Source organism: Panthera tigris, chromosome B3, assembly GCF_018350195.1.
Source record: "Panthera tigris isolate Pti1 chromosome B3, P.tigris_Pti1_mat1.1, whole genome shotgun sequence".
Classification (NCBI taxonomy): domain Eukaryota; kingdom Metazoa; phylum Chordata; class Mammalia; order Carnivora; family Felidae; genus Panthera; species Panthera tigris.
In genome coordinates this window covers 86,191,730-86,214,747 of record NC_056665.1, presented here as the reverse complement: position 1 = coordinate 86,214,747, position 23,018 = coordinate 86,191,730, and the positions used below count along the sequence as shown (strand labels likewise).

General features: G+C 33.2%; 2 protein-coding genes across 9 annotated transcripts in view; one reads left to right on the top strand and one right to left on the bottom strand.

Moving 5' to 3' along the window:
• MIPOL1 (mirror-image polydactyly 1) overlaps positions 1–23,018 on the bottom strand; it is a 320,020-nt gene that overhangs the window by 157,424 nt on the left and 139,578 nt on the right. For all 8 annotated transcript variants that reach the window (XR_006218817.1, XR_006218816.1, XM_042989584.1 and 5 more), the window contains exon 10: positions 3,933–4,040. Coding sequence is in view for 6 of the 8 variants with exons in the window: in XM_042989584.1 (XP_042845518.1) it covers positions 3,933–4,040 (108 nt within the window). In the remaining 2 variants the exon portion in view is untranslated. The remainder of the gene's footprint in view (positions 1–3,932; positions 4,041–23,018) is intronic.
• LOC102951314 (40S ribosomal protein S24-like) lies at positions 9,378–9,792 on the top strand. The gene has a single exon (XM_015537344.2). The coding sequence runs from the start codon at positions 9,397–9,399 to the stop codon at positions 9,790–9,792; it is 396 nt and encodes a 131-aa protein (XP_015392830.2). The 5' UTR covers positions 9,378–9,396.

Genomic DNA, 23,018 nt, shown 5'->3' with positions numbered 1-23,018 from the left:
TGAGATAGTGGAGAAACAAATCAAATTCATTACTGATAGAAATGAAAAATAGTACAGCTACTCTGGAAGATAGTTTGGTAGTTTCTTCCAAAACTAAACATTCTTATCATACAACCCAGCAATTGAGTCCTTGGTATTTCTCCATATGAGCTGAAAATTTTATGTCCACAAAAAATTCTGCAAATGGATGTTTATAGAAACTTTCATACTTTATTTTCATTTCATATTCAAAGTTGCCAAATTCTGGAAGCAAGCAAGATGTCCTTCAGTAGATGAGTAGATAAATAAACTGTGGTACATCGAGAAAATGGAATACTAAACACTAAAAAGACATGAGCTATGAAGCCATCAAAAAATATAGAGAAAGTTTAAATGAATACATAATGTATGATTCCAACTAAATGACATTCTGGAAAAGGCAAAACTACGGAGACCATAAAAAGATTAATGGGTGGCAGATATTGGGAGGAGAGAAAAATAAATAGGTAGAACACAGAGGATTTCTAGAGTGAAACTCTTCTATATGATACTGCAGCAGTAGAGAGTAATGTACCTTTGTTAAAATCTGTAAAATGTACAGCACTAAGAGTGACCCTTAATGTAAACTGTGGACTGTGGGCAAAACTGATGTAGATTCATGAAGTGTAACAAATATACAAATATGGAGCTGGATGCTGAGGGCATTTACATGTGTGAAGGCAGGAGGTATGTGGGAACTCTGCACTCTCTGCTTAATTTTGCTGCCAATCTACAACTGCTCTAAAAAAAAAAAATAAATGAATAAAGATTTTTTTTTTTAAGAATAATAAGGGACTTATCACACAACTTAGGAATAGGTAGAAAAAGAGGCACCAACTAAAGAACACCATTCAAAGAAGAAAAATGATATAGCAATAGAGAACCACAGGAAAGTATTTCAAAGGGCAGGACCAACAAAATTGAAGTGTGTTCTAGTTACACTGACTGGGATGCTGAGTAGAAAAAAGAATAAGTTTCACAGGTTTAATCACCAGAGGTCATTTATAATCTAAGAAAGAATGGCTTTCAATGGAATTACAGTGGAGAAGTCCAATTGTAGGAAGTGAAAGACATATGATAAAGAAGGTAAATAAATAAAATGAAAGAGGAAAAGAAGGCAGTATACGTGAAATTTCTCAATAAGTTTGATGTCTGCATATTTATGGCTGATCTAAATTTATTTAAAAATATTAAATATCCAAAATTGTGTTCCTCAAGAAACCAATTTCCTCACATAAATGGATAAAATGTACTTTAAATGAGAAAATAAGCTTTTATTAAATTAACTATTATGCTATAGACTGGTATCAGTATAAATTTAGCCCTTCATCCCATACGTACCAGTGTGTTTTACTTGTTATTAGGGAAAACCGCAAACGCTATAAAATTAGGGGGAAATTCCATCTTAGCGAATTTAGCTGGTATAATCCCATGCTACTTTAAAAATAATGTATATGATCACCAAATAACGAATTTTATCCTCTACCACCAGAACTAATTTAGAAAGAATTCCCAGGTTATCAAAATAAACAAAGATTTATTATTTGAACAGCACTATAATATTAAAAAGTATTTCTTTGTATGATAATCAAGTATTTGCCTTAATCTACTGGAAAGTCCTATATAATGTATGACCATTAACTTGGATTTTTCCCAAACATATCACTAGGACTGTTTCCTTTATGAATTTCAGCATTACACAATTAAATAAACCATAAATTTTTCAGCTCTCATCCTAATCAAATTTACCTTTTGCTGATATCAATAACAGTACTTTTTATAATAAAATACTAGAAATATTATTGACTGACTGAAGGTCCCTAGAGACAGTGACTCTTTTAAAAAATTTCTCCCTAAAGCTTATTTACATAGTAACTAAATATTGAATGAGTTAACAAACACAAAAATAATTGTAAGTGTGCCATAAAAGATAGGCATACTGCTGAGAAAATACACAAACAACTGATTCATTAGACAGCTTGATAATAAACTTATTATTCAGAACTTATATGGCAACTTGAAGATACAGAATGCAACACCCAAAGCACCAAAAACAGAACAAAATCCCTAGAAGGTAAGAATAATTTTAAAAAATGATTCAGAATAAAGCAGATATATAAAATAAATTCAAGGTTTCTCATGAGAAAATTGGCATAAAATAACTAAAAAAAGGATTCAAACGTAGCTTTGTTTATATATTGTTTTATATAGTCCATAATTTATACAGATTTCTATTTTATAGGGGTTTTGTTTTGGGTTTAAATTTCCAGGGGTTTTTTGTTCTATATCTTACCTTCTAATTTTAATAACCTTTTAGAAATGTACATTTCTTTTTCTCCACAGATAGCAGGTGCCATTTAATTCAATTTATTTTTTATATATTTATTTATTTTTTATATGAAATTTATTGTCAAATTGGTTTCTCTACAACACCCAGTGCTCATCCCAACAGATGCCCTCCTCAATTTAACATAAATACACAACAAAAAATCCAGAAGAAGGACTATGGTATTATTATGTACTTAACAGACTAGAATTTTAATTTTAGGTCTGTTTTACATAAGAATAGCCATATCATATATGGCACATGAAGTCTGTCCCCTGATGCTGATAATAAAGTGGCATATATAATGTAAGCTGCCTTTAAAACAATCCTTCTTTTGATTTGCAAGTATACACTGGAAAAAATGATTATACTAAATTTTACTCAAATAATTTTAAATTCCTTGGGGTAATTAAAAAATGATCAAGAATCTAAATTTCTTTTCTTTCCCCCTTATTGCTCTAGTCTATCTATGAATTTGAGAGAAAAGAGGAGAAAGTGCATTAAACAATGACAACAAAGTTATCATAGGCTCCTAATTACTCACTGAGAATTTCAAAATGAAGCTAAACACATTTACAGAAAAATCTGACTTCAACCAAACTTCACACTTTTTGACAGACTAAAATATTTTCCACTTCAAAATGTCACCATTTTTCTAATTTTGGTAGATAATCCTGGCTTAGTGAGTTATCCTGCTAATGCTGTAATACTCTCCTGCAAACTGTAGCAAAAAGAGAATTTAAGAAAACAAAGTACAATTTTCTTGATAGCATATTTTTTCTTACTGCACAATCATGACAATGATGAATCTTTTCTGTTTCCTATAGATGTGGTTTTGTTTTTATTTTTAAGCAGTTAATGAGAATGTAAGCACCTTGAGGGCAGGAACTACTACTGTGTCATAGATAGGTACTATGCTAGGAATTGGGACAAAGATGAAAAAGGAGAATGGAAAGTCATAAGTACAATAAGAAAAAAATATATAATTAGTAGAATAAAAATGATGTTGGATCTATTTTCATGATTATTGGATCTATACTAAAACGAAACAGAACCTCTTATCATGAAATGTACACTTGTTTCAAGTTCTGGTACACTATCTTCTTCCTTTTTTTTTTTTTTTTTTTTGTAATAAGTAACATTTTAAGTACTATTTCAATTCCCAAATATATTCACATACCCTTCAGGGAGAGTCACTTCTGTGAGTTAATAATATTACAAGATTAGTGTAATAAATATTGATGTGAAGAAAAGGCTCATGGTTTAATTTTTTTTCTTTTATAGTGTGGCCACTTTTTATTAACTACAAAAGGTAAAAATATATTGTAAAATCAGAAACAGAATGAACCCAAAGTACTAATATACCACCACTCAAAATTCAGAAAATATGTTGTTTTCATGTACACATAACACGAAATAAAATAATACCATAACAGAAGGGTGCTGTATCTGTGTTTAAAGAAGGGGTTGTTGGCAAACACCACAGCTCACTTCTGCGGAAATGTACACAACTGATATATGCAGCACAGAAAGCTGGCACCAAGGGCTTACAACCTTAATTTGCCTGTAAGAAGGAACAGAGATTTACCTTCAGAGCACGTTCTTGATTGTTTTCAGCAGTCAGATGTCTCATGTTGTTTGCTGAAGTCTGGTTCTGCTCTTTCAGATGATGAAGCTCCTGCTCTAGCCGTTTGCACTGCCACAAGGGAAGAATCCCATTAAGTAAAGGAGTTATAGCATTTTTTTTTCAAACAAGCCATATGAATTAATGTAAATAATACCACTGCATTCACTAAAAGACAAGGTATCTTTCGCAACAAGAATAGTAAGTTAAAAGTAATGATGAATAAGAACAAAATAATATTGTTTATAGTACTCTGGCAATTCAATTGCAATTATCTTTTATTAATCTAAATATTACCATGAGTTAGAAAAATACTTTGTGCTTTCATAAAATTAAGATCAAACTACATTTAAAATTATTTTCTTCATTGATCAAATGGTTTTTATTAGGTATCTCTTGGCTGAATAAAAACATCTAAAAGTCACATGGGGTTCTAAGTAAACCTCAATATGGTATTCTGTGATGAATTTTTATTAAATTTTTTAAAATAGCAATTATAAAATATGTATTAAGAGGTTTTCCAGATTTTTAGAAATATCTAAGGAAACAATTGTGTAAGGAAGAAAGTAGTAACTATAGTGCTATAGGTTTGGAAACAACTAAGGAAACAAATGTTTTTCATTTCTATTTTGGCTAAACCTTATTTTTAAGTAAAACAAGTGATAACAAACATGAAATGACATTCTGACCTACAGGAGATATATGAGAATATAAGTAAAAAAAATAAATTATAAATAAAAGCATAAATGGGCATCTATGTTAAAAAATAATTGAACTATGACATTTGAATACAAGATCTTCATATAAATATATCGAACATTTTACACAATAATTATAAAGTGATGTGCTGTAATTCAGGACCATATCAAGATACACGGGGGGATTATCTAAAGGAATAAAGTACTAAAGCCATCTTTCAGGAAAAAAGTTAAAAAATCACTCCTTAATTTATCTATTTGTAAGTTAGAATATTTAAGGGATGCCTGGCTGGCTCAGTTGGATAGAACATGGGACTCCTGGTTGTGATTTTGAGCCCCACGCTGGAAGTAGACATTACTAAAAAATTAAACTTAAAAAAATTAGGATATTTAAGTAACAACCAGTAAGTAAATACCTATACAAAGTTAATTCTAGATTAGTTGACAAGTAGCTAGTTGTCCTAATGAATTAAAAATCATTATTACAAAATAATCAAGATACAGGCATAATCCAGTTTGGCATCTAACACTGATTTTTTTGCCTCTGACCTCTATAATATTTAGTCCATATCAGTATTTCTCAAGCCTTAGTAATATACAAGTCTTTTTATATTTTTTATTTTTTTAAGTTTGTGTATTCATTCTGAGAGCGTGCATGCACACATGTGCACGTGAGCAGGAGAGGGGCAGAGAGAGGAAGAGATTTACAAGCAGGTTCCATGCTATCAGTGCAGAGAGCAGGGCTTTGATCCCATGAACTGTGAGATCATGACCCTAACCAAAATCGAGAGTTGTGATGCTTAACCGACTGAGCCACCCAGGCGCAAATCCTTTTAAAAGAAATGTCATACCAAACTGCTGATATTGACTTAAATTATAGAATGATGTTTTACAATACAACACTGAATATACATGACTCATGCATATATAATACAACTATAAAACCAAAATATATTTATAAATGAAGTAAAATAATAATCACAAAATCAAGATTTTTAAAATATTAATTTAATTTACCAGATAAAGTTTTGTTGAAATTAAGTTCTGCAAATATAGTGCTGACTACATTATAGTCAAATATAATATAGTGGCAGATCATTTCATGTTGCCATGAATATTCCAACATGTGCTGTGTGACAACTTGAATCACTTATCACGTTTTTAGGGGTGCCTGGGTGGCTCAGTCAGTTAAGCATCCAACTCTTGATTTCGGCTCATCTCATGATCTCATGGTTCATGGGATCAAGCCCCACTTTGGGCTCTGTGTGACAGCATGGAGCCTGCTTGAGATTCTCTCTCTCTCTCTCTCTCTGCTCCTACCCCACTCACTCCTCTCTCAAAATAAATAAATAAGATTTTAAAAAATTACTTACCACATTTTAAAAATGATTTGAGTGAAACCTTTGTGACATTACATCATTTGGCCTTCATTTGGAAGGGACACATGATTTACACATGATTTATATCTGTCCCATTTTGCCTGTAACAATTCAAATATTTGCTCATAAATGCAACCAAAACATAAATGTGTTTTGTGAAGACACAAATCATGAGGCATGAAAACGAGTAAGACGTAGCAGTGAGCATCACAATCCAGCAGAAGTATTCTTTACTAGAATTAACCTCTACATTTTCAATTGATTTTAATACAAAATTATTACATATTAAGTACTTAAACGGAATGACTATGACTTACGAGGTTACAAATGTGGGGGAGATAATTTTGGCTATGGGATAAAAGAATGTCTCATGGAGCTGATGACATCTGAGTTGGGCTTATTCGGGGAACATGATTTTATAAGTTGAATGAAGAAAAAGAGGAAGAACACAGGAGGAAAGGTAGAAATGTCAAGGGTCTGCTTGAAGAAAGTGAGAGATCATGGTCACAAGTTGACCACCTATTTAAGTAAGGAAGTAAGTAGGAAATCAGAAATAACCCAGGGATAGAGACTTCTTTCCTACTTACATAATACACAAAATATGAAACACTGTAGTCAAACAGAGAAGTATAACTTAAGAACAATAAAGCTACTGTTGACCTGAGGGCATTTATTCACATTGCATACTTGGGCTCAGTTTCCATGGCCATGAAGTACAAGAGGGATAGAAGATAAGGCCCAGGGACCACTCAAACTAGCAAGTGTCCTAAAGGACTACAGTTTCAAGTTGTTTAGTGATCCTCCCTACTTTAATGAACAAAAAGAAAGAAGACAAATGCTAGAGAAAATGGATGTTGCTAGATCAAGTATTACATAACATCTTCCATGGTTTTAGAGTTTCATTTTGAACTAACATAATTAAAAATAATACTTTCCCTGATCATATTCTGCCAAATATTAATATTCTTAAAGGTTCTAATGAATAAACTGAGACTTAGGAGGTTTCTTACATCTTTTAAACTTAAAAAACATTTTTTTAAACTCAAAATGGATAAAGGACCTGAATGTGAGACAGGAAACCATCAAAACCCTAGAGGAGAAAGCAGGAAAAGACCTCTCTGACCTCAGCCGTAGCAATCTCTTACTCGACACATCCCCAAAGGCAAGGGAATTAAAAGCAAAAATGAATTACTGGGATCTTATGAAGATAAAAAGCTTCTGCACAGCAAAGGAAACAACCAACAAAACTAAAAGGCAACCAACAGAATGGGAAAAGATATTTGCAAATGACACATCGGACAAAGGGCTAGTATCCAAAATCTATAAAGAGCTCACCAAACTCCACACCCGAAAAACAAATAACCCAGTGAAGAAATGGGCAGAAAACATGAATAGACACTTCTCTAAAGAAGACATCCGGATGGCCAACAGGCACATGAAAAGATGCTCAACGTCGCTCCTCATCAGGGAAATACAAATCAAAACCACACTCAGATATCACCTCACGCCAGTCAGAGTGGCCAAAATGAACAAATCAGGAGACTATAGATGCTGGAAAGGATGTGGAGAAACAGGAACCCTCTTGCACTGTTGGTGGGAATGCAAATTGGTGCAGCCGCTCTGGAAAGCAGTGTGGAGGTTCCTCAGAAAATTAAAAATAGACCTCCCCTATGACCCAGCAATAGCACTGCTAGGAATTTATCCAAGGGATACAGGAGTACTGATGCATAGGGGCACTTGTACCCCAATGTTTACAGCAGCACTCTCAACAATAGCCAAATTATGGAAAGAGCCTAAATGTCCATCAACTGATGAATGGATAAAGAAATTGTGGTTTATATACACAATGGAATACTACGTGGCAATGAGAAAGAATGAAATATGGCCTTTTGTAGCAACGTGGATGGAACTGGAGAGTGTGATGCTAAGTGAAATAAGCCATACAGAGAAAGACAGATACCATATGTTTTCACTCTTATGTGGATCCTGAGAAACGTAACAGAAACCCATGGGGGAGGGGAAGGAAAAAAAAAAAAAAGAGGTTAGAGTGGGAGAGAGCCAAAGCATAAGAGACTGTTAAAAACTGAGAACAAACTGAGGGTTGATGGGGGGTGGGAGGGAGGGGAGGGTGGGGGATGGGTATTGAGGAGGGCACCTTTTGGGATGAGCACTGGGTGTTGTACAGAAACCAATTTGACAATAAATTTCATATATTGGGAAAAAAAAACTTAAAAAACATTTTTTTAATTGAACTTAAGTAAATGCTATCTGTATACTGTTACAGTGCCCTTGGGAACTAGGGCTCACATCAAATGAGACGAAAATAAAGACGAAAGATAAAATACGTAAAAGACCTTTTAGTTCAGAAATTGAACTGAAGCATCAGTATGAGGATACAAAGAGTTTTACCTTTAAAAAATATGTGTTTGTGTATTTCCTAGTTCTGCCCATTGAAAAAGATAGAAATAACAGGAAATCCGGTAGCAATGAGTACTTTTAGCACCTACCCTATGAGTTTCAAGTACCATTTCCTACTAAAAATATAGGACTCCATGGATATACGGCTGACTCCAGGTCTGGGACAAGAAATATACAATATGATCCAAGAACACGTGTTCTTAGCAGAAGTTTTGTATTAATCAGGACTAAGAAATTATCAAAGAGACTCAGAAAGCACTCAGTAGAAAACTTGAAAAGCTCTCCTGTAGCTAAAGATGAGACAATATGATCACCAATAGGGATAGTAAGTGAAATATATTGTAACACACAGAATATGTTTAAATTATTAAATTTATAATTACAATAAAATTTTTAAAAAAACTAATTAGCACTGTGGGGGAATTTATAAGCCAAGAATTTATCTACCCTTTCTTATATAAACTTTACCACTGGGTAGTCAAAGAATAGATAAGAAAATGGCTATGGAAGCATCCAAGCTAATAAAAAAAAAAAAGGAGTATTAGAATATCACAATTTTGAAGTCATTAATAAACTAAGAGATACTAATATACTGAGATCATTTAATAGACCACTGAGACCTGTTAATAACTCACGTAGTTCTTTCACAAACCAACATGTATTCCCAGATAAAACACAAAACTACCTGTAAAGCAGTCTTGGTAACAAACAGTAATCTAAATCTGATCAAGCCTATAGATACTTAATGAGAAGAGGGGAATACATTAAATGACACTGCAGAGGTGCAATCAATAAACTGGGAAACTACAAGAAAACGGACTCAATGTGTTTAAAAAATAAACTCCAAGGACAAAAAGAGATAGAAAGGGAATCTATAAATTAAAAATAGTGTTGCTCTTTTCCTCCCTGGCTGCCTAAAGCTCGACCACCATCATGAATGACACAGTAACTATCCGGACCAGGAAGTTCATGACCAACCGACTACTTCAGCGGAAACAGATGGTCATCGATGTTCTTCACCCCGGAAAGGCAACAGTACCTAAGACAGAAATTCGGGAAAAACTAGCCAAAATGTACAAGACCACACCAGATGTCATCTTTGTATTTGGATCCAGAACCCATTTTGGAGGTGGCAAGACAACTGGCTTTGGCAGGATTTATGATTCCTTGGATTATGCAAAGAAAAATGAACCCAAACATAGACTTGCACGACATGGCCTGTATGAGAAGAAAAAGACGTCGAGAAAACAGCGAAAGGAACGCAAGAACCGAATGAACAAAGTCAGGGGAACTGCAAAAGCTAATGTTGGTGCTGGCAAAAAGAAATGAAGTGTCTAGCAGTGAGCTGGAGATTGGACAACAGAAGGAGTAAAGATGCTTCAGGGACTATCTGGCGATTGTGCAGATTTTTCATGAGAGGATTAATAAACTAAGAACTTTTATGTGAAAAAAAAAGTGTTAAGAGTCAATTCAGTCATTTGCAATGTGTAATTCTTATTAAATACAGATTCAAACAAAGAAGAAAGTTATGATATTTATGGAATGACTGGAATTTGAAAACTGATCAGATGCTTCACAATACTCTTTGTTAATATTTTTGTTGTGATAATGATACTGTGGTTATAAGCAACAGTTCATATCTTTTAGAAATACACAATGTAAGGGGCGCCTGGGTGGTTCAGTTGGTTAAGAATCCAACTTTCAGTTTCAGCTCAGGTCATGATCTCACGGTTCAGATCAGGTCATGATCTTCACGAACTCAGGTCATGAGTTTGAGCTCTGTGGAGGGCTCTGGGAGAGCCTGCTGGGGATCCTCTCTCTCCCTCTCTCTCCGCCCCTCTCCTCATTCACTCTCTCTTTCTCTCAAAATGAATACACTTAAAAAAAAAAAAGAAATACACAATAAAAGTTACAGATAAAAAGGATATTATATCTGGTATTTCCTTCAAAATAACATGAGAAAGAATAAATGAGAGGGGGATAGAGATAAAAAAAGATGGACAGCTGTAGAATGGTAAAAATATCTCAGGGGCTCAGAGATTCTGTGGTCTGTAGGTTCACTGATAAGAAAAAAAGGATTAAAATTTTCTCTATAAACAAACAATTCTACAGTGCGAGTGAACTAAACATATAAAATATAAAAATTGTTATAAAAACATAAAAAATATAAAATTTATAAAAGTTATCATAAAATGATTTGGCCCATTTTTAATACAAGATCTGTTTTCAGCAGTAATTTCCTTTTACTTGCTGTTGTAAATAATGAAGAATTATATCAAGCAGATAATACATTGTTTTACACTGTTTTACTCTATGTGCTCTTTCCGAAAGATTAATATGCCTTAAGTTTTTAACAAAAAGTTTTCTAATATTGTATAAGTTTTTAACAGCTCCCGTTTCTCCTGTACAATCTGCTTTCAGTCACGGACCATTGTGACTGCATACAATCAAACGTCACTCCACTTGGATTCTATACAATTCTTTCCTTTGCAGACAAAAAATAACAACAGACTCTTCCAGTCAAAACAGACACTACACTTTGGTGTCAATGTGAATTATGTACTTTGAACTGCAGATGTTTGGAAGCACTTAGGACTATATAAATAAGTTTTTATTCTTCTTAATTTAGAACAATCTTTAAAAATCACTTCATTTTAGATTTCAAAATAGTAACTAGAATGCTTTTGTTACATTGCAATAACTTGGAATAAAGAGTTTTCAAATTCAAAGTGTAACTTGTTTCTTTAAAGCCTCGGAAAAATATCAATAACAGTTTAAATCAATATTTATACGATGCTCAGAGGTATTAAGTTTAAAAATACCAAAGATTAAAAAAGAAAAACAATAATTACGTGAATGAGACTCTAAAGCCACATGTACTATAGCTGATATGTGTGTATATACACACATGCACACACACATAAAACATATTTAAAAACATATATTCAGTAAATGTTCACTGAGCCTCCATTAGACAAGATACAAGCACCCACCAGGCAACATGCCACACAATGACATATTTCTACAAATTTGTACATATATATCTTAATTACATATATTCATTTCAAAAACACCATAAGAAAGTAAATAACTAGGGATTTAGTAACAAACAGTAATTTTTAGTCCTTTTAAACTATTGAGTTATTTAAAAAAAGATTAAAGAAACATTTTATTTTTTCTTAATGTTTATTTTTGAGAGAGAGACAGAGACAGAGTGTGAGCAAGGGAGGAGCAGAGAGAGAAGGACACACGGAATCTGAAGCAGGCTCCAGGATCCCGAGCTGTCAGCACAGAGCCTGACATGGGGTTTGAACTCACAAACTGCGAGATCATGACCTGAGCCAAAGTCGGATGCTTACTGAGTGAGCCACCCAGACACTCCAAGAAACATTTTAAACAACAAAGTAAAAGGATTAGTAAAGATGACAATTATTTTAAAGGTATCCACATGTATGCAGGAATTTATTTAGTATGCTGTTATTAAAATATTATTTTTGCAATACCATTTAAGTTTATTATGTGAGTTGCGTTCATGAAAAGTTTTTCATCTGAAAAATCATAGTTTGCATCTCTATTTCAGAATAAAGGTTAATATACATACTATTAATCAACTCTTACAATGTACATATATTTTCATTTTCCTTGGCTAAATACCTAGAAATGGAATTGTTACGTCACAGAGTAGATATTGTTCCACTACATAAGAAACTGCCAAGCAGTTTTCAAAACTGGTTGTACCATCTTCTCCTCCCATTAGCAGTGGATCAGAATTTTGGTTGCTAACAACCTCACCAATAATTGTTGTGTCTGTCTTTTAAATTTCAGATGCCATAGTTCATGTGGTGTAGTATCACATTTAAATTTGTGTTTCCCTGTTCACAAATTATAATCTCTCCATGTGTTCATTGGACTTTTGTGAATTTTCTGCGCATTTTTAGGGGAGACTGTTTATCTTCTTATGATCGATTTGTGGGAATTATTTAAACATACTTAATATTTAAGTCTTGTGTCAGATACATGAACTGCAAATATTTTCTCCCATACTCTGGCTTATCTTTTCATTTTCTTAAAGTTGGCCTTTGATGATAGCCTTAATGTTGTTAAAGGCACATTTATCAATTTTTGCATTATGGTTAGAGCTATTTCTGTCCTTTCTGAAATGCTTCCCTCACTCAGTGTAATAAAGATATTTTCCTCAAGTTTTAGCTTTCTTGCTTAGGTCTACAATCCTCCTTGACTTTAATTTTGATTACAGCATGAAGAGTCAAGACTCCTTTTAGTTCCGTACTGATACCCAGCTGTTGCACCACTATTTGCTGTCTTATCTTTCCTCAATGGACTAAACTGATGTCCTGGTCTAAAATCAAGTGAGTCCCACAAGCAAAAGAATGAACTTAGACAACTTGCTTAAGACATACAGAAAAATTAATTTAAAACTGATCACAAAACTAACTGTAAAAGTCAAAACCATAAAAATCTTAGGAGAAAACACCTTAGGAGTAATTTATCTTAGGATAAAAAATTTAGGAGTAAATCTTAGTGACACTATATTAAGCATAACCTTCTAAGCCTTCAAGTGACAAAAAGTATAAAATGAACTTCACAATAAAAAAAACTTTTGTGCCCCATATGATATCGTTAAGAACGTGAAAAAATTTACAAATAATATATGTGATAAATAGTTTGTAAGTATGATATATAAAAAAACTCTTACAACTCAGTAACACAAAGAATAATCACATAAATAATGGGCAAAGGATCAGAATAGAAACATTTCTCTAAAGAACATATACAATGTCTAATAAACACAAAAACAGACAAGACAACATCATTAGTCATTAGGGAAAAACAAATCAAAGCCACAATGACAGTGACCTCTGCAAAAGGGTGTAGGATGACGCTCCAGGCCCAAGTTCCCCAGTGGAAATAAAAAGTAAGCAACATATGAACCAAGCTTTGTGGGAATTCTAGAAACCAGTTAAGGATCAGCAGCAACCAAATGAACCCTCAGCCAAGAAAAAGACACTCTCAAATTAGTAGGAGATTTTGTGGCATTTTTACTTGCCCCTCCTGGACTGTCCCCCCGGGCACATCACAGAGATGTCAGTTGCAAGCAGGCTGTCCAATTCCCAGTTCCTTCTTTGGATAAGACAAAAAAGTGGGACTTTTTTTCCAACATTCTGGCTTGTCTACAGGTGGTCCAAGGGACTTGTTTCCGCCTTGTCTGATTGTGGAGTACTGATGGGAAGAATGGCATAGTTTGGGTATCAGGCTGGAAGTTGCTGAAACCAACAGTGGATACCGTGATGAATGAGTACTATAGAAGAAATGTAGAGCTTTAGGTGTCTGCAGTCAAGAAATTATTAGCAGAAGACTACAACAGATATCCAAGGACCTGCAAAGAAGCAAGTATGAGACTCTAAGGGAAATTAGGACATTTAGAGCAGCCAAGTAAAGGGAAGAACTGGGAAAAAGGCATACATAGGCGCAGGGAAGATGCATGTCTAGAAAAGGCCCAAGAAGAACTTGAGCCATCACACTACTCTCATTAGTCAAAGTCTCCTGCATAGAGTCAGTCCATAAAGACTGGGAGATGTGGATATTTGTTCAAATGCCCAATTTCCAACAATAAAAAAAATGAGAAGGCATACAAAGAAAGAGGGAATCATGGCCTATTTGAAGGAACAAAGTGAATCAAGCTTACTGAATAGAGACTTTAAATGGCTGTCTTAAGTATGCTCAATGAGGTAGAGGAGAACATGAACATAAAATTAATATCAGGACAGCAATCTATGAATAAAATAAGGATATCAACAAATTAACACAATTATTAAAAGAAAACAGACAACCTAGAACTGAAAAACACAATATCTACACTGAAAAATTCATTAGAGGGGTTCAACAGCAGACTCAAACAAGCAGAACTATCAGTAAATTTAAAGTTAATTTGATATTACTGAGTCTGAGGAGCAAAAAATAAAATAAAGTAAGATAAGACAAGATAAGATGATAAAATAAAATAAAATAAAATAAAATAAAATAAAATAAAGTGAATAGAGTCAAAGGGATTTACAGTCCCATCAAGTGGACTTATTAGGGGATTCAAAGAAAGTGAAGAGGGAGAGAAAGGGGGCAAAGAGTTCATTTGAAAAAATAATGGCTGAAAATTTCCCAAATTTGAGAAAATATAGGATATAAAAATACCAGAAACTCAACTCCAAGTAGGATAAATCTAGAGAGACTCATACTAAGATACATTATAATCAAGCCATTGAAAGTCAAAAACAAAGAGAATCTTGGAAGCATCAAGAGAAAAAGAACTTTTTTATGCAGAAGGGACCCTTAATAAAATTACTAGCAGATTTCTCAGGAGAAACCTTGCAGGCCAGAAAGCAGTGGGATGCGCAGACTGCTGAATGGAAAAAAAGCCCAATTCTGTGTCAAATAAGAACTCTATATCCAGCAAAAACGTCCTTCAAAGATGAGGACAACATTAAGACATTCTCAGATAAACAAAAACTGAGGGAGTTCCTTAACATTAAACCTGCCCTAACAAGAAATGCTAAAAGGAGTCCTTCAAGATGAAATGAAAGGACACTAGACAGTAAATAAAAAGCCACATGAAATTATAAAGTTCTCCACTAAAGGTAAATATATGGACAAATATAAACATTAGTATTATTGTAATTTTTGGTTTATAAACCTACTATTTATTCTTGTATAGAATTTAAAGACAAAAGCATAGAAATAATTATAAATCTATGTTAATGAGTGTATGATATGTAAAAATATAATTTGTGACAACATAAATTGGGGAGGCAGAGATGTAAAAGAGTATAATTTTTATGTGATTGAAGTTATCAGTTTAAAATAAATTGCTATAAGTTTTAGGATATTTTATGCAATCCCATGGCAAACCACAAAAATATCTACAGAATTATACACAAAAGGAAATGAGAAGGGAATGAAAGCACATCACTATAGAAATATCAACTGAAAACAAAGGAAGGCACTAGGGAGGAAGCACAGATTGAAGAAACTGCAAATCACATAGAGAACAATGAACAAAAGATCAACAGGAAGTCCTTCTCTATCAGTAATTACTTTAAATGTAACTGTATTAAATTCTTCAAAGGACAGAATGGATTAAACAACAACAACAAAAAAACCCCAACAGGATGTATGGTCTGCTATAGACTCAATTTAAATCTAAGGACACGCAATGGCTTAAAATGAAAAGATGGAAAAAGATATTTCATGCAAACAGTAGCCAAAAAAAGAACAGGACTTGCTATTAATAGTATCCGGCAAATAGACTTTAAGTCAAAAGCTGTTACAAAGAAGGACACTTTACAATGATATAAGGGTCAACTCACCAATCACCAATAAAACATGACATATACAGTTTTTACGTATGCTGATTTCAAAACTTATACAAAGCTACAATAATCAGAAGAGTGTAGTACTGGCATAAAGACAGACAAGTAAACCATGGAACAGAATAGAAAGCTCAGGAATATAAACTCTTGTAAATATGGTCAAATAATTTCTTATAAGGGTTACGACCATTCGGTGGAGGAAAGGACAGTGTTTTCAAGAAATGGTATTGGGAAGATTAGTTTTCCACATGCAAAATAATAAAGTTGAACACTTACTTTATAGCATATACAAAAATTAACGCAAAATGCCTCAAATATCTAAATAATGTATGAGCTAAAATTATACAACTCTTAGCCAAAAAGAGAAGGGAAAAGCTTCATGACATTGGTTTGCCAATGATTTCCTGGATATGACACCAAAAACACAGGCAACAAAAGACAAAATAGATAAACTCGACTACATCAAAATTCAAAATGTTTGTACATCAAAGAACACAATCAAAAGAATGAAAAGGCACCACATAGAACAGATGAAAATATTAGTAAATCATATATCTAATAAATGGTTAATATATAGAATATATAAAGAACTCCTATAACACAAAAACAAAAAAAAATACATCTTACTAATAAATAGGCAAAGAATATGAGTAGACATTTTTCCAAAGAAGACATACAGATGGCCAATAAATATATGTAAAGATGTCTACCCTCAGTAATCATTACAAATACCACAATAATACACTATCTCACACTCATTATAATAGCTATTATAAAATAAACAGAAAATAACAGGTGTTGCTGAGGATATGGAGAAATTTGAAGACTTGTGTACTGCTCCTGAGTATACAAAATGGCATAGCCATTGTGGATAACAGTGTTGCGGTTCCTCAAAAAAGTAAAAACAGAATAATCACACAATGCAGCAATTCCACTTCTGGGTATATACTTAGAAGCGCTGAAAGCTGGATCTCAGAATGTTTCTTCACCCATGTTCCTAGCAGCATTTTTCGCTATAACCACAGGTAGAGGTAACCCAAATATCCACTGATTGATGAGTAAACACAATGTGGTATATATACACAATGGAATATTATTTAGCCTTAAAATGGAAGGAAATTCTGACACACTGTACATTGGTGACATTATGCTAAGTGAAATAAACCAGTAACAAAAAAGACAGAATGGTAGCTCACCAAAATGTGAGACATTGTTACCATATGATCTAAAAATTCTATTGCCAGGTATACACCCAAAAGAAAAAGCAAATATATATCCACACTAAATTTGTAAATGGATGTTCACGGTATCATTATTCACAATAAACACAAAATAGAAACAACTCAAATGTCCATGAACTGATCAATGGTTAAACAAAATGTGGTATATCCATACAAATATTATTTGGCAATTTAAAAAGTATAATTTGGCAAAAAAAAAATACTAATACATGTTACCACATGGACGAACTTTAAATGCATTATGTAAAGTGAAAGAGGCTAGTCACACAAAAAACACATATTGTATGATTCCCCTATATAAAAGAATAGGCAAATCTATAGGGACAGATAGCAGATTACTGGTTGCCTAGGGCTAGGGGAGGGGTATGGGGGGGGGGAGAATAGGGATGACTGACCATGTGTACAGGGTTTCTTTTGGGATTAAAATATTCTAAAATTGTGGTAATACACAACTCTGTAAATACAATAAAAAATACTGAATCATACACTAAATGTGTGAATAGCACGAACATCTCAATAAAGCTATTAAAAATGCAAAAAAAATGATTATATAGGAGTAGTTCTATTTCTGGGCTGTCTACACTGTCCCACTGATTTGTATATGCACAAGACATATTATTGTAGTTTTTGAATAATAACTACAAAACTTCAAGACTTATTTGAATAATAAGTCTTGAAATCAGGTAGTACGAATGCTTCAAATTCCTATTTTTACAATACTTTTTTGAGTACTCTAGGTCATTCATATTTCCATGAAATTTTCAAAATTGGGTTGTCAATTTTTCTAAAAGTCTTTTTAAAAAAATTTTTTTAATGTTTATTTTTTAGACTGAGAGAGACAGAGTGTGAGTGTGGGAGGGGCAGAGAGAGAGGAAGACACAGAAACTAAAGCAGGCTCCAGGCTGAGCTGTCAGCACAGAGCCTGACACAAGGGCTCAAACTCACAAACCACGAGATCATGATTTGAGCCGAAGTCATACGCTTAACCGACTGAGCCACCCAGGCACCCCTAAAAGTTTTATAACCTAGATGAAATGGAAAAATCTGGAAAAACACAACTTAGTAAAACTTACACAAGAAATTGAAATAGTGAATAACTAATTTTGGTAAATTGTTTCTCAACTTATTTGTCCATATAAGTCATCAAATTCATTACCATGAAATTCTCCATAATACTGTTGTTACCCTTTCATAAATGTAGAATTTGTACTTATATCCTTCCATTCATTCTTGATACTACAAATCTGAGTTTTCTTTTTCAGTTTTTTTAAGTTTTTATTTAAATTCCAGTTAGTTAACTAACATAGAGTGTAATATTAGTTTCAGATCTACAATTTAGTGATTTAATACTTCCATACAACACCTGGTGATCATCACAAGTGCACTCGTTAATCCCCATCACCTATTTAATCCATCCCCCCATCCGCTTCCCCTTTAGTAATATTCAGTTTGTTTTCTATAGTTAAGAGTCTGTTTCTTGGTTTGCCTCTCTTTTCCAAAACTATGCTCAGTTGTTTGTTAAACTCCACATATGAGCAAAATCATATCGCATTTGTCTTTCTCTGACACATTTCCTTGCTCACTGTTACTAGGGCGTATACATTTGACTAATCTTCAGAAAAAAGTCACTTTGGCTTACTTTTCTCTGTTGTTTTTCTTTCATATTTCTTTTACATTTATTTTATTTTTGCTCTTTATACTTTTAGTTACTTTGTGTTTATTTAGTTTGCTTATCTTTTTAATCTTTAAGATGGAAACTTAAATCACTGATTGTGGATGTTTCTTCTTCTTAACATAAATATTTAAAGCTATATAATTTCTCTGGAAGACTGCTTTAGCTACATCTCGCAAATTTTGATATGTATTATCTCATAAATTTGTAGTATTTTTCTAATTCACTTTTCTCTACTTACACTGACTCCTGGATTTTTTTCTTAAAGGGTACTATTCAATTTCTAAATATTTAGATATTCTAGATCTTGTTATACTGGAGTTCAATTCTCTGATCTTTCACTTTTCTGTAAAACAGTTCTGCTACATTTTTTTTACATGGTTTTACTTGATTTTTGAAGGATATTTTCACTATATATATACTTCTGGGTTGACAGTTTTTGGTTTTGTCTTTTCATTTCACTCCTTTAAAGGTTATGGCCATTGTCTCCTTACTCTCATTATTTCTGGTAAGAAGTCAGCCATCATTCGCAGGAATGTTCCATGTATGTATCAGTGCCCATCCTTGAGGCTGCTTTCAAGATTTTCTCTTTTAAATTGGTTTTCATCAGTTTGATTCTGATGAGCCTAGGTAAAATTTTCTTTGTATTTATTTTTCTTGGTGTCCACTGAGATTCTTGATCTAGAAGACTGTTTTTACCAAATTTGAAAAATCTTCAGAAATTCTTTTTTCAAATATTTATTCTGACTCACTTTTTCTCTCTTCTTTAGGGATTTCTGTGGCACACTTGTTAGACTGATTGATGTTGTCCCACAGATCATCAAGGTTGTGTTCTTTTACTTTCATTTTTTTCTCTTACTTCAGGTTGGGTAATTCCTACTGATCTGTCTTCACGTTCACTAATCTTTTATTGTACAGTCTCTGAACTGGTCAGTTTGTTCACTGAGTTTTTCACTTCAGATGTTGCAATTTTAGTTTTACAATTAGGTTCTTCCTAGACTTGGTTTCCTTGCTGATATTTCCCATCAGTTCACTCATTAGGATCATCTTTCCTTTCAGTCTTTGAAGAAATATAATATGGATACTTTAAACACTTTGCAATTTCTAACATATTAATGTCTTGAGATTTGTTTCTATTGACTACATTTTCTCTAGAATGTGCCTCACATTTTCCTGATTCTAGGATTTCCTGCTTCTAGTTGTACACTACATATTGTGGATGGTCCATGGTAAGATACCTAACATATGCACAGTTACCACTCATTTAATACCATCTGCAAATTTCAGGTAATACTTAGACTTAATACTTAGATCAAATACTTAGACTTAAATTTCTTTTTCTTTACTGTAGCAAGACCACTGTTGTGTTTGGTTGGGCTCTATCTTCCTGAGTCAGGAAGGGTGACTTTAGACATAATGCCAGGGGAATCATCGAGTTCACTCTGTGCATTCTTGTGTAACCTGTTGTTCCTACATTTTTTTCCAATTGTTTTTTGAAGCATGGCAAGATTGGTAATAATTATACTGGCAAGAAGCTTCTACCATTTTTCAAGAGAACAAAAGCAATTTTTCCTATTGAGAGAAAAGTTGTTGCAATACAGAAACTGAATGGTAAATTTCATTTGTTTCAAGCTGACTTAACACTCTTCCAATTTCCTATAACTTTCAATATATCTTTTCTAGTATCTGTAAATCTGAATTCCTAGAATAGTTAGTAGGAAACGGAATTATGTAGACAAATTCCTAAACACTTCCTTAGCAGTGAAGTTTTCCTCCAGGTTATACCACAATATGCTAGTGATAATAATTACTAAATTTGAGAAAATTAAAAGTAAATTAGTAAGTCTTTAATTATATAACATCTAACAAATTGCTAGAAATTGCTAACCTACTAAATGTAGTTAGTCTGAAAAAGAGTTAGTAAAGACTGCTAACTTACCAAATGTAGTTAGTCTACCAAAGAAGAGAGTTATTAAATCACCATTTTCAGATTTTATTTAGAACACATTTAGAAATGATTCCTATGATTTGAGCTGGTAATAGGAACTAAAGGAGTTTAAAAAAATTCAATATATTGCAGATGTTTGTTCCATTTTAGCCCTTTAAATGTAACTAACACTTCCCTGAACACAAAAGAAGGCCAGCACTAACTTACCACTTGGCCACTCAACACACCCCTCTGTGATCTCTCTTTCCTAGCATTCGCAGCTAATTCTCTGGCTATGTATTATGGCGCCTTGATCTGGGAGTAAAAAAAAGGAAGGGTAGGATGATAAATCCAAGGAAGTAATTTAAGCAGGTTACCAAAAAAATGAAGTAGGGCCCAAAATAAAAGATAAAAGCCACCATAGTTCCTTGATTTCAGTAGTAGTTACTGTTCTGGAGAGAGGAAATCTTTTCACCATGCCCACATCTTCTCAGAATCTCAATCCACTAGGGCCTAACAAGAAGAAAATGGCAATCTAAACACAAAATGTTATTAATATCTGATATCTAATGTATAACTTAAGTTGAATTAGAAATATGTTTGTATAAAATTTAAGAATACTTGGTTGGTAGTTTCCAGATGATCAGGATGGTGACCTAAAATCTTAAATAGATTTGAGATCATATAATTTTATTAGTTTAATTAAAAGTTGCAATTCATTAAGAACACTTCATCTTCAGGGGCACCTGGGTGGCTCAGTCAGTTAAGTGTTCAATTTCGGCTCAGGTCATGATCCCGTGGTTCGTGAGTTTGAGGCCTGCATCTGGCTCTGTGCTGACAGGTCAGAGTCTGGAGCCTGCTGGCTATGGAGAAATGACTATGCCCCTCCCTCATTTGTACTCTATTACTTTCTCACTCAAAAGTAAATAAAACGTTGGGGTACCTGGGTGGCTCAGTTGGTTAAGCATCCGACTTCTACTTAGGTCATGATTTCATGGTTCGTGGGTTTGAGCCCTATGTTGGGCTCTATGCTGACAGCTTAGAACGTGTAGCCTGTTTGGATTCTTTGTCTCCCTCTCTCTGCCCCTCCCCTGCTCGTGCTTTGTCTCTCTCTCTCAAAGATGAATAAACATTAAAAAAATTTTTTTAATAAAATGTTAAAACTTTTTAAAATAAAATTAAAAAAACACTTCCTCTTCAATTTCAATATTTCTATAACTGTCCTAAATTTTTGCTTTGATATTAATTATTTCAGAAAAGTATTGTATTGCTGTAGTTTAAAATGAATAACTGGGAAGTAATTAAAATCTATATTTTATAACTAATTAATATAATTATAAAATTACTACATAAAAGAAGTCTGATCTAAGCTTAGTTTCTTTAATCTCTTCAGTTCTATAGAGACATTTATTTCTAAGATGATGACTTTACTTCTCTAGCTAATGCCACAGCTAGGATATGGTATTTTGATCCTTTTTGTACAGTTATAACCTTGTAATGCTGAACCCTGTAGTTAGCTAATAGTCAGGAAAACAAAATTCGGTAAATAATACCATTGTAATGAGTTGGTTCTTAAGTAAACTTCAATGGATTTTCTCAAAATCCATAAACAAACAACAGTATAACCTAAATGTTAAGTTGGCAGTTATTGCACAAAAGGACAGAGATGCGTCTTATACTATTGTAAATCACAAAGTAGAGATCAGGAAATAGTAGTCACTGGATGATAGCCACATTTTAATAGTTTATTAAGCTCTTTTTCAGTTATTGCGTTCCTAGAATTACAGATGCCTCTTCTTGGCTTGCAAACTTTTGTTTGTTTGCTATTATAAATGTTGTAATCTCACTAGAGCTGTCAGTTACTTACGGGTTCATTCTTAATATTCTTATAAAATGTGTTGCTCAAACATTTTAAAATCCTAACAGAAGCCACTCCAATTTCCAAGATTAAAATAGGAGAAAAATTTTAAAAAAGTATGACAAATAAAAGTATCAACAAGTTTAATATTCTTTGAAAGATAAGGCTTTAATTACCTTGAATATGTAAATATGATAACAAGCGTTCTTCATAGGAAACCAGTAAACACTTGTGGACTGATTTATTGAATATTGTCACAAAAGCTTTGGAAACTTGGGACAATTCTCAGGACACTTCCTCGTTGTTCAATGAAGTCTATAATTTATACCTTTTTTTTTTTAATTCCTTAACGTTCTTGTAATTGTTTTAATGACATGTATTTGTAAGGTCAAGAACATTACCCAAATGCAGTGATTAACTGGAGAACAATCTCAGTGAAGAATGGTCTACTATATTCAATTCACTCAGATCAATGAAA